The sequence below is a fragment of the Piliocolobus tephrosceles genome, unplaced genomic scaffold (genome assembly GCF_002776525.5).
Source record: "Piliocolobus tephrosceles isolate RC106 unplaced genomic scaffold, ASM277652v3 unscaffolded_24036, whole genome shotgun sequence".
NCBI lineage: Eukaryota > Metazoa > Chordata > Mammalia > Primates > Cercopithecidae > Piliocolobus > Piliocolobus tephrosceles.
In genome coordinates, this window is record NW_022306573.1 from 1,051 (window position 1) to 13,161 (window position 12,111).

The following is a 12,111-nucleotide window of genomic DNA, read 5'->3' on the forward strand; positions in this document are numbered from 1 at the left end:
CAGGCAGGAGAATTCACTTGAACCCGGGAGGCGGAGGTTGCAGGGAGCTGAGATCGTGCCACTGTGCTCCAGCCTGGGCAGCAGAGCAAGACTCAGTCTCAAAAAAAGAGAAAAAAAGAAAATGAGTCATGTGGAATGATAGAAACTGTGAATTTCTATGGGAACGTTTAAAAAAAGTAATATTAGAAAATTCTGGGGCCAGGTGCTGTGACACATGCCTGTAATCCCAGCACTTTGGGAGGCTGAGGCAAGAGGATGACTTGAGGCCAGGAGTTCAAGACCAGCCTGGGCAACATAGTGAAACCCATCTCTACCAAAAAGACACAGATTAACTGGGTGTGGTGGCGTGCACCTGTGGTCTTAGCTACTCAGGAGGCTGAGGCAGGAGGATTGCTTCTGCCCAGGAGTTGGAGGCTGCAGCCTGAGTGACAATGAGACCCCGTCTCTGAAAAAGAAAAAAGGAAAGAAAAATCGGGTGACTTTTTCCATTTAGGCATATTTTAAGTGCTCAGGAGCCTCTCCTGGCTGGTGGCTGGTGTGGACCAGCATTGGAAGGTGTGCGCATCATCTGGAAGGTTCCGTTGGCCGGTACCGGTCAAGGTGCCTGAGTTGTGTTTATTCCCAGCGTGCAGTTGGGTCATCTGAGGGCGCTGGGGCCATGGTTTCAGCATCATGGGCTCAGGTCCATGGCCGTTGAGTGTGGGGAAACTGAGGCACGCTGTGCCGGGGGCGGGGGACTCATAGAAGATAGAGGGGCCTCCTGTGCTGGCCTGCCTTCATCCAGGCACTGCCCAGCCTTTCCTACCCTGTTGCTAAAGCAGGAGGTGACCGGTGATTTGATCAGCCCAGGCTTGTGTGACACGTGCAGCCTTCGTCATTGTGAGGCCACACTGTCGAGGGGCAGGCCAGAGCCGAGGAGACCGTGACGCTTCTCTGAGTGACCTTGAAGTCTGCTTCTGAGCCCTGCTGCACTGGTTTTGCATACTTTGGGGAGCAGGGAACCTTACACGGTTTCTGCCGTGTGCGGGAGTCCCCAGGACGTGAGTACCCACCTCTCACCTTTGCCGCCCCGCCTCACTAAGTGTGGGCTCCATGAGGTTGCACGGCCCCTGGAGAGGTCTTCGGTGGCGGGCTTGTTGCGTCTCTGGCTTCCAGTGAGAGCAGGAATGAGAGCCAGGCCGGCTCAGTGGAGCCCATCCGGGTGGGTGCCACAGCTTTTGCAGGAACGGAAGCCCCACCCCCAGGAGGGCCACTGCTGGCCAGGCTCAGCTCTTTCTGTGACCCGATCCCTCTGGTCACATGCTTTGCTAAGGTGGGTAGCCTAGAGCTGGAAGCCCCTCCTGCCATCCAGCCACTGTGCCTCTCCCAGCTGATGGGCCAGGAAGCCTCCATTATTTGATATTTATTTATTTATTTAATGAGACAGGATCTAATGAGATCCTGTGACCCAGGCTGGAGTGCCATGGCACGATCATAGCTTCCTGTGGCCTCGGCCTCCCAGGCTCAAGTAATTCTCCCACCTCTGCCTCCAGAGAAGTAGGGACCACAGGTGCATGCTACCATGCCCAGCTAATTTTTGTATTTGTATTTTTTGGGAGAGATGGGGGTCTCACTATGTTGTCCAGACTGGTCTCTCACTCCTGGGCTCAGGTGTTCCTCCCGCCTCGGCCTCCCAAAGTGTTGGGATTACAGGTGTGAGCCACCACAACTGACCGCTTTCGTCATCTTAAAAAGACCCCGGCCAGCAGCTCGCACTGGGACTGCAGGGAACTCCGCCCTTTGGGGGTGGTAATGAGGTGTGCCCAGGAGGATGCCCTCCAGGGTCCCTGGTCAGCAGGCAGTGATGCTGCTGTGTTCTATCCCAGACCCCCCAGTTCCCTTCAGGATGATGGAGGATGCAGAGGCCCCAGGAGAGCAGCTCTACCAGCAGAGCCAGGCCTACGTGGCTGCCAACCAGCGGCTGCAGCAAGCGGGCGACGCGCTGAGGCAGAGGTGTGAGCTCCTGCGGCAAGCTGGCGAGGACCTGGAGCGAGAGGTGGCCCAGATGAAGCAGGCAGCACTACCGACGGCGGAGGCTGCCTCGTCAGGCTGACCTCTCGGGGTCCGCAGGCCTGGGCAGCGCACGAGGTGGCCTGCGCCCGGGCTTTCCCTTGGGGTCCATCGGCCCAGACGCATTCACGGGGTCCCAGCCTGCGTGGGTGTCTGACACAGGCACCCCTCCTGACGCTGGGGCTGCGGTTCATCCGTCGTCCCATTCATGCCAAGTTGGTGGGACCCACCCAGCTGGCTCTGTCCTGCGTGACCTGAGGGCCCACTGAGGTTTGGAAGAGGATAGGGACCTTACTGCTCTACTGCGATTCGCCCTCCGCTCACGGTGGCCATGCTCTGTGGTGGGGCTCCTGGGAGCAGGCGCCACCTCCTTCTTCCCCCGGGCAGGCACTCGCCTGTCCACTTCTGAGTCCAGGTGTCGGGATCGAGGTGTTAACTGTGATTCCATCCAGCGGGTGCCCACCCGATGTCAGAGCAGCCCGAAGGCCAGCACGAGCCCCTGACCCCCCTTCCTTCCGGGCTCTGGGCTCCTCCCACCAGCCACGTTGATCTTCACAACGACCTTGGGCTGCTGGGGTCACTCAAGCAGCCCTGAGACCCGGCCAGGCTGGGCCCAGCTCCACGGCATGGGTGTCTCCCAGCCACTGCCCTTGCTGGAGGACTGCTGTGAGTCACCGGCCAGGAGCCCAGGGTGTCCTGGGCCTCACAACCACCCTCTGGCCGGAGCAGGTCCTGGGCCTGATTCCCTGCGGGTTCTGGCCCTGAGGGAAGGGGCATTAGGGTGGCGGAGGGTCTTGCCAAGGGCTTTTCATCCTAGAGATCAACTCGAGTGGAAACCTGGGCAGGGCGGCCCAGAGACTGGGCTCTGAACATAAACCCCTTCGTGTGTGTCTGGCGGTCTGATTGGTGCCTCTGTGAGTGGCCCCTTCGCGGGGCCCTGGAAGCTGGGGAGGGATGAGTCCCGGTGACCCTGGGAACCCTGCTCAGTCCTGCCCAGCACCGTGTGCAGGGACCACATGCCTGACCAGAGACCTGGGGCTGCCTCGCCCTCTGTCCAGACCCACAGCCAGAACCCTGCTCAGTCCTGCCTGTCATTGCGTACAGGGACCGTCTGCCTGACTCAGAGACCTGGGGCTGCCTCGCCCTCTCTCCAGATCCACAGCCAGCTTTGTTTCTGGAATGTGGAAGATGTTTCTTATTCCCCGAAGAAAGGGGGCCTGCCACATACAGCCTGGGAGGCGCCCCATCCAGAAACAGGGACTTGGCTAGCCGGCCTGGGCCCTGGGGACTACTCACTGGTCACTCTTCTGAGGCTGCTCACCTGGCCGAGGGGTGTCCCGGCAGCATCTCAGGGTGGAAGGTGGGGAGGGGCAGCTCCCGCCATCCCTTGCCGCCCTGCACTTCTCTGCTGCTTGCAGTCAAAGCTTTCCTCTCCCCGCGCTGGGCCAGGGCTGTGCTCCCTGAAGCGACTGACGTGGGGCCGTGCCAGCTCCTAGTTGCTCATGGATGCCTCCTGCCCCACACTGGAGCCTGCCATAATAACTGGCCCAGGTGCCGACACCCAGGTTGGACCCCCTGGAGCCCGCCCTCCCTCGGGACCAGGGGGAGACTCCTGGCCTCACCCAGTGCCTCCCCTGCCCATCTGGGTGGGGTGCCCCCAAGTAAACCCTGTGCCCCCAGTTTCTGCTTTCTGGCTCTGCTTCCAGGGATCTAACCTGGGGGGTCTCCTCAGCAAATCTGCCGCAGCACATAGACGGCAATGAACCCGCCCCGCCCGCAGCCCATTTGAGGAATGGGTGATGGCGGCAGGCAATTCAACAGCTCAGTTTATTAAATGTGCGCGGGAGTCGGACAGCTGACGGTGCCCTTACGCCGGACGGATGGCTTTACGTTTAGGGGAGGACAGGCTGTTACTATTTACACATTCGTTTAACACTCGAGACCCGGTACAGAAACGTGGGGTGGCAGCTGGGGGAATCCGAGACAGACCAGGCGTGCGTCGTCAGGGCTGGACCGGGGCAACAGATGGGGCGGGGTGAGGTAATGCTGTCAGAGCTCGGGAGGACCACGCCAGTGGGCACGGCAGCCCGAGTTCAGCACCCACGTGTGGTGGTGTTGGGGACCAGTGGCGGTCACTGTCCATCAGCCTCAGGACACTTCCACCCTCCCTGCGTCCTCAGACCCTCAGTTCCTTAGGACTCTGGCCCTGGAGTGTCAGGGCAGACGACACCTTGTCGCCCTGGTGCAGCGAGGCTGGTGGCCAGGCAGGGGCTGCGCTGGGGGGAGGCCTTGCGGTGGGCGTACCTTGAGTCGATTGTCCAGAGGCCACCAACTGCCTGTCCCCTCCTGGAGACAGCTGGACTGGGCAGTGAGGTGTGGTTGTGGCCCCCGCGGCAGGGGATGGAGAAGGCGAAAGTGAGCTCAGGACTTAGGGTGGGGGGTGGGGCCGGTGGCCAGGTTGCACTCCCTGCTGCCAGGCAAGGCGGCACAGACAGAGGTAGGGGCCGGCCAGACCCAAGTTCTGTGAGCAGCACCAGGTGTCTCCCCATCATCGCTGCCACCATGCTCCCCCCAGAGGTGGCTCTGGGAGTTCCCCACGGCCCACATGGGGAAACAGAGGCAGGGAGCCGGGAGAGCGCCGCCCAGAGACTTACCGTGTGTGGAAGGCAGTGCTGCACCTCCTTCCTGCACAACCCTGGCCCTGTCACCAGCGACCTAGTGGCTGCGCCCTACCCCTTGACGATTAGAGGTGCAGCTGGCCAGGGCGAGCATGAGGGTGAGCACGTGTTTGGCATCCCCAAGTCCAAAAGCTCGGAAGAGACCACCAGGCTCCCCCTCAGGCCATGGATGGGGACAGCAAGTGTGAGATCCCCGCTGGGTCCTGAAAGGGGGCTCCTGGCAGGCAGGAGGTCGCCCCACTCAGTCTGCATTCTCCCCACTCTCTGCTCAGCCACCCATGAACCCCTCTTCCCGCAAAACAACCTGACAGCCTCGCCTGGCTGCGAGGTCCTAGGAGGGAGCATTGGGCACCTCCAGCACCTGCTGGGTGGTGCGCCTTGGTGGCTTAGAGACGTCCTGCCCGGAGCTCCTTATCCTGCAGGGCGCGGGTCCAGAGCATGGGGTGCAACATGACATGCATTCAGAGAAGCAGCAGCGTTAACTGGGGGTGGGGGCTGGGGTCAGCTTCTCTCACAGTGACCCTGAGTTGAGGACAGCTCCTTCTGCCAGAAAGGCTGGCCTTGCACACGCGGGGGTCAGGACGGGAGGGATGGTGGTATCCGTGATGGGGCTGGGGTTTCTTTCTGAGCTCCACCCACCCAACCCTCAAACCCCACTTCTCTCCTCCCAGAGAAGGCACGTTGGGCAGTGTGTGCCGTCGGCCTGGGCAGATTCGTGTGTGAAGGCAGCACCTGCCCGAGCTGGGATTCTGCAGAAAAGAGGTCGTCGGCTCCCTCTGCAGGGTGAGGCGTTGCCCCCGTCCCAGAGCCCCGGCCCCTGCGAGTCCCACCCCACGCAGGAGACCCAGCTCCCATCCTTCCCGGCCAGGGGATGAGGCAGCCAAGCCCCCCAGGCCCCTCTGTCAGCTTTCACCTCATCTGGCACTAAGTACTCCCCAGCCCTGCGTTCGCCTGCTGGAAGGCCCCCGGACCTCCGGCCTTGTCCCAGAGCCCCGAGTGGAAGGCAAGGCTGGGTCCCCGCTGTCCCTGCCCCAGCTGTGCTGCCTCTGGAGTCCTAGGGTCTAGCACTTTATGCATCATGAACCAGAAGGGAATTGAAAAGGGACAAGATCAGCAGCAGTGCAGTCCTGGGCACTGACCACGCCCACATGTGATGGTCTCCGTAAGGTGCCGGCTCGCTGGGGAGAGGCCTGCGCAGGTCCCAGGGCCTCGGGCTCACTGCTGGGACTCCCCTCAGTCTTCTTTCCATTGACCTCGCCTGCCACGGCTGGGCCGGGCCGATCCTGACTCCAGCGACCCTTGGCGTCGCCCCAGCTGGTAGCCAGCATCTCTGGGCTGGGGTCCAAATGTCAGCCGGCCCGGCGTCTGCACCAGGGTCCCATCGTGCGCAGCCCGCTGCCTTCCAGGCTTCCGCCAAGGGGTGCAGCAGGCAGGGGGATCCGTTGGCCCCTGCCCCTCCCACCCTTTTGGGCTCCGCCGGAGCGCTTGGGCTCCGGGTTCCCTGAACACCGTCTGGGCGGGGCTTCCTGCCGGGGATCGGCCACACCCCCACCTCGCACTCCCACAGCTGGGGCTGAGAATGAAAACAAACCCTGCAAAGCCCTCATTAGCGAATTACCCGCGGCTGCCGTGATTACAGGCTTCGCCCCTGCGCGCCGCGGAGGCCCCCAGCTGACAGGCCCGCCGTGGCGCAGCCCTCCCCGAGCCTCGCCCCACCTGCGGCGGGCGCCAGCGCTGCCCCTGCGAAGCAGCGGACCCAGACCCGGACCCGAAGGCTGCCGCCTCCCTCGCCCGGGGTCAGGCAGCGGCTCCCGACAGGGGAAGGGCCGCGCGCTCAGGGCTGGGCCCGGGCGCCCTTACCAGCGCTCCACGGCCGGGACTTGAGGCCCAGCGGCCGCCCCGTTTCCTCCTGGACCCCCGCGATACAGAGGCAAGGTCTTCCGGTGAGGCGCAAGGCCGCAGTGCACTGGGCGGGGGCTCTGAGGGTGGTGGGGCTCGGGTGGGCAGAGGCCCTGGGGCGACCTACGGGGAACATCTACAGCGCAGGCCCATGGGGCAGCCAGACCCGGCCGCAGGGCCGGGAGAGAACGTTCCAGAAGGCCGGCCTAGGCCACTATTCCAGGAGGGTGGTGGAGGAGGTGGCCGGGGCTTTCTCCGCGGCCGAGTCGGTGGTGGCTGCGACCACCATGGGGCTGGGCACATAGTTGAAGGGGGGTACTCGGGCCGAGCGGCTGGGGGAGCCGTGCCGGCTGGCGGGGAAGCCCCCCACGGCGACCCCCAGGCCCTCGTGCACGAAGGGTGCGGAGATGGGAGCCTTGGTGAGGCTGGGCCCGTCCACGTCGCTGCCAAGGAGGGAGAGCTGGCCGCCAGCGGGGGCCCCGGGGGGCTCCCTGCTCTCCAGGCTCGGGGACGTGCTGGAGTTGGTCTTGGGGGCGGCGACCTCCTCGGTCTGGACCACGGCGTCGCTGGTCTTGCGCGGCGGGGGCCCGGCCGGGGCGTCCTCGGGCGTGGAGCCCCGCAGTGGCAGGGCCGTGGCGGGCAGCGTGCTGCGCAGGATGTGGGGCACGTCCTCGTCTCGGATGCGCCGCCACGTCGTGCCCGGCGCAGCCACCCTGGGGAGCGACCGGGGCTCCCCGTCGCTGCTGCGGCGCGCGGCGTCGGCTGGGGCTGGGGCAGCGGGGACGGCGCCGTCGGGTCTGCGGGCCACGCTGATGTGCGGCAGCGACGCGTAGCGCTTGACCGTCTCGGGCCGCGCGGCAGGCGCGCGCACGGGCAGGCGGGACGGGCTCTCTGAGCTGGTGCGCCGAGCGGGGCGCTCGCCCGGGCCGGGTCGGGCCGCGGGGGGCCGCTGCCGGGCCGGGGCCTGCCGGGGTGCCGCTCGGAGCTCTTCGCAGCGCGAGGAGCAGAGGAAGACCGCGGGCAGCGCGGGCCGGCCGCGGCGGGGCGAGGTGCCCTGGGGGGCAGAGGCCGCGGACTCGGCCGAGGATAGCTCGGAGCGGCGGCGCCGCAAGCCGGGTGACTCCTTGATGAAGGTCAGCTGTCGCCGGAAGCCTGAGCGGTCGGAGGACTCGCTGCCGCTGGAGAGGGCCGAGGCCACGCGCACCAGGCCCAGGCGGCCACCGCGCGCCCCCGGGCCAGCCTCGGTCCCCGCCCGGCCCCTGGGGCCCGGCTCCGGGACTGCCCGAGCCAGCGGGGGCGGCCCCCGCCGGGCGGGCTTCTGCATGAACGGGATCCGCACGGGCGACCTCTGCGTCTTGTGCTGCTTCGCCAGAAGGGTGCGCGCCGGCGTCTTGGGCACTGCGGAGGCCCCGGGGCCAGGCAGGGGCCCTGCAGCCTGGGTGACCAGGGGGCGCTTTCTGGGCAGGGGCTGGGAGGCGGGCGAGGTCTGGGAGGAGCCGGAGGGGGGGGTCTTGGCGAGGCGGGCGGGCGGTGTAGCGCTCCTGGGGGGCTGGCTCAGCGTCGCCAGCTCCGAGGTCTTGCCAGGCCGGTGTAGGCTCCGCGACCGCTGCTGTCCTGGGCTGGGGACTTTGGCTGGAGCTGCGGACTGTGCCAGGCAAGGGGGTGCCACCTTCCGCGGTGTGACGCGGGGGCCGGGGGTCCCTTTGGGCTGGGCACGAGGTGTCGGGCTGGGCACATAGATCACTGTTCGTCCCCGGAGCACAGCTGGCACCCCGGGTGTGGTCTTCTGTGTGCCACGTGGCTTCTCTGGGCCTGCAGGGGAACGGGGGCTCCCGCTGGTCTTGGCTGAGGCTGCGCCCCGTTTCTCTGGCCGCCGGGCACTGCCCATTTCGCCCCCCGCCTGTCGTCCCTTCCTGTGTTTGGGGGGCTGTAAGGTAGACCCCACCGATAGCCCGGATACAAAGGACAGGATGGAGTCGGACTCGGACGAGGCCTCGCGCGTGGCAGCTGCTGCCTGGTGCAGCCACGTGACGATGGAGTTGGCGCCCTCCTGGATGGCGCGCCACTCCACGCTGTCCAGGTCAGAGGCCCGGTCCGAGCCCGCTGCCTCCTCGCCGTGCTCCCGGGACCCCTCCGCAGGCCGCTCATCCAGCCGGGTGGCTCGGGGCTTGCGGCGCCGCAGGCCGGACACAGGGGGCCGGCGCCTGGGCAGGGCCGAGCTGATGCACCGCTGCAGAAGCTCCTCCGCGGCCCGCGGGCTGGGCGAGCTGTCGCGTCCGCCTCCCGGGCCCGGGTCCTTGGTGACCGCGGGCTCCCGGCCTCGTGGACTGACGGAGGGCGGCTCCGGGGGCTCGGGCTCGCTGAGGGAGCTGGCGGAGGAGCTCAGGGAGTAGCACGGCGGGGTCTCGTCAGCAATGAGGCTGGGCTGGGCCCTGGCGGGCGGCGGGGCGGATGGTGCGGCCTTGGACGGGGCAGGGACCTCCTTCCGGCCCTGCAGGCGCTCGCGGGTAAGAGCGCGGGGGATGGCCGATGTGCGGCGGTGGGTGGGCGTGGGCGCAGCTGCCGGGGGCTCCTCGTCCGAGTCGTTGCCGTAGAAGCAGTACACGGCCTCCTCGGTGGGCGTTGTGAGGCACAGCGACTGGAGCGCCCCGTCCCCACGGGTCCGGCCGGACTTCGAGTCGTCCTTGTCTGCGGGGGCGCTCGGGGGCCGGCCCAGAGGCAGCTCCAGCCCTGCTCGGTTCTTGCCGGTGCCCCGAGCCTGCTCTGCGCTGCGGCCGGCGCCTCCCGCTTTGTGCCGGTGCCCCACGGCCTGCCTGGCAGAGGTGGGGCGGCTGGTGGGTCTTTGCCTGCCCGCTGGTCCCCCGGGCTGGTCCCTGGGGGGTCCCTGCAGTGTCTCGTCGCTGAGGGAGGCGGCGCTGGAGAAGTTGACTGGCGTGCCCTCCGCGGAGTCGGTGCAGGAGTCGTCCTCCTGGGCCGGGGCAGGGGCGGGCACCAACATGTAGACGGGTACGGGGAGCGCGCGGCGACCTGGCACCAGCGCCGAGGCCACCTTGCGCAGCCTGGCAGGCACGGCGGCCCCCAGGCACTCCCGCAGCAGCTCCAACTCTTGGTCCGCGGCACCGCGGGGGCGAGAACCCGTGGGCGCCGGCCCCTCCTCCCGCCGCCGGTGCCCTGCAAAGTGGAGGCTGGCGCCCCCTGCGCCCCCGCCGCGCTCTGGGCAAGCCGAGGGCAGCAGCCGCAGCTCCACGTCCTGCTGCACGTAGTGCTCGTGCAAGGCCAGCGCGCTGAGGCTGGAGGCGCACGAGAAGTTCTCATCCGGCTTCTCCACGGTGAAGCGCACGCTGCCTGCGTCCAGCTCAGACGGCAGCAGGCAGCGCTCTCGGCAGTCTGCAATGTCCAGGAAGCGCTTCACGTAGCTCTCCCACTGCAGGCTGAACTGGCTGGCCTCGGGGGGACCCTGCGGCGCGGGCGGTAGCGGCGGCGTCTTGCTCCGGCTAGGAGGCATGGTCTGCCCGGGGCTGTCGGGCAGTTCGCTAGGGCTGATGGTGCCGCTGCCCTGCCCGCTGCAAGGGTCACTGGGGATGGAGCTGGCAATGGACGGGCTTTCGAAGCTACCCAGCGAGCTCACAGAGCTGCAGCGGCTCAGCACCAGCGGTGTCTCCTGCACGTAGTTCTCTGAGGAGCTGGAGGGAGTGGCGTCCTCCACCCCCAGGCCCCGGCCTCGGTTGCGCCGGGGAGCCGGAATGGCTACGGGCAGCGAGGTGGCCCCGGGTGCCCGCCACACGCTGTCCAGCTCAGCCTCGCCGGGGCCCGCCTCCTCCAGCCCCTCCAGAGAGGAGTCAGTGTCATCCAGGTCACCGCCCTCGCTGGGGCCTGGGCGGCCGGCAGAGGACAGTGAGGAAAGGGAGCTGCATCGGGACAAGGAGAGCGGCCCCTCCTGCGCCACCAGCTTCTGCAGTGTCTTGCTGGCCACGGACAGCGGGGCGGCTGCCAGCTTCTCAGGAACTTTGCTCAGGTGGTCTGCCGGCAGCCAGGCCTGCTTCCGGGCCCCTGGAGAGGTTCCAGGCCCCGCGAGGGGCTCCGCACCCGCCCTTGAGGCACCCTCGAGCAGTGGCACGTGCTGGTAGGTGGGTGACAGCTTGATGGTACGCACGCGGGCATCGGCGGATGTGGCTTCACGGGCCGGCGGCTCGGCCTGGCTGCCCGGCAGGTCAAGGTCAAGCCGGCTGGGCCGAGGCTGCCCACACCTGGGGTCCTCGCGGCGCGAAGCCAGTGCGGCCAGCGGGCAGGGCAGCATGTGTTCGCGTGGGCAGTACCCGTCGCTGGCACTGCCACTGTTGAGGCTGTCGTTGGAGAGGCTGGCGTGGGCCGCCTTGAGCCGCAGCAGCGGGTGCGCCCGGCTTCCTGCCTCTGGCCGCCGGGCGTCCGGGCCGCGGCATGGGGAGCACGACTGGGCGCGGCCCTCCCGTGGCGCCTCCTGCCCTGGGTCTCCAGAGCTGAGGCTGAAGCTGTCGTCGGACGAGGTATGCAGGGCGGAGATGTCCTCCACCAGCTGGTCGATGCGCGCCACTGCAAGCGCCAGCTTGGCCTTGGCCTTGGCCGCCACGGCAGCCTCCCCACTGGCGTCCTTCTCTGCCTCCTTGCCGCCTCGGCGGGTGGGCGGGGTGCGGGCCAGCGCCTGCCCCTGCAGGAAGGGGCTGCCCAGGAAGAGGGACAACGCGGCAGGGCTGGCTGGCTCCCCGGTGGCCGCGGCCGCGGCCAGGGATGATGGTGCATCGTCGTCGTCAAAGCAGCCAGAATCGGAAGCATAGTCTTGGGCCAGGCCGTCCAGGTGTCGCAGGGGCGGCAGCGGCTTCTTGGTGGTGGCCTCGGCTGCCGGCGGGCGGTGCTTCTCCAGGTGCTCCAGCGCCTGCGCCAGGTGCCGTGCGTCCAGCTCGGCCTCCAGCGCCCGCTGCTTGCGCACGTACAGGCTGGGCACGCAGCTACCTGGGGACACGGCGGTGGCGGCCGCCTGGTGCTTGGCAGGTCGATGGGCCAGCAGGTTGCGCAGGGCGGCGGCGCTGCCCATGGCGATCATCTTGTGTTTGGAGTGCACCAGATTGCGTAGCATGCCCACGGCGCCCAGGTCCCACAGCAGCTCCTGGTCTCGCGCGCTGCGGGCCGATAGGTTCCAGAGTGTGCCGCATGCGTTGCTCACGATGGTCAGGCTGTGCGAGGTCAGATGCTGCAACAGCGTCTGCAGGCAGTTGTGATCCCGGAGCACCTGCCTGTGGGCACAGGGCGGGTTAGCCTGGGCCACCCCGCACCCTCCCCTGCTCACCCGAGAGTGGGGAGGCCAGATGTGGCAGGTAAAAGCGAACCCATCTGGTTAGGTTTGGATCTCGGAAAGACTAATTTTTGGTATATGTCCCAAAGATTGCATGAGACAGACTAAAAGTAAATTTTTTTAGTTTTATTTTTTTGAGATGGAGTTAAAAAAAAAAAA

At 66.8% G+C, this 12,111-nt stretch overlaps 2 protein-coding genes across 2 annotated transcripts; one reads left to right on the forward strand and one right to left on the reverse strand.

Annotated features, from left to right (window-relative positions):
* The first annotated feature begins 1,592 nt into the window (after positions 1-1,592).
* Positions 1,593-3,901, forward strand: CUNH19orf25 (chromosome unknown C19orf25 homolog). Its single transcript, XM_023200890.1, has one exon. It carries the CDS (start codon positions 1,811-1,813, stop codon positions 2,090-2,092), a length of 282 nt encoding a protein of 93 aa, XP_023056658.1. The 5' UTR covers positions 1,593-1,810; the 3' UTR covers positions 2,093-3,901.
* Positions 3,858-12,105, reverse strand: LOC111534247 (adenomatous polyposis coli protein 2). Its single transcript, XM_023200889.2, has one exon. It carries the CDS (start codon positions 11,734-11,736, stop codon positions 6,841-6,843), a length of 4,896 nt encoding a protein of 1,631 aa, XP_023056657.2. The 5' UTR covers positions 11,737-12,105; the 3' UTR covers positions 3,858-6,840.
* Between the last annotated feature and the right edge of the window lie 6 nt (positions 12,106-12,111).

Coding starts and splice junctions, on each gene's coding strand:
- CUNH19orf25 (XM_023200890.1), top strand. CDS start 1,811: ATGCCCTCCAGGGTCCCTGGTCAGCAGGCAGTGATGCTGCTGTGTTCT.
- LOC111534247 (XM_023200889.2), bottom strand. CDS start 11,736: ATGCTACGCAATCTGGTGCACTCCAAACACAAGATGATCGCCATGGGC.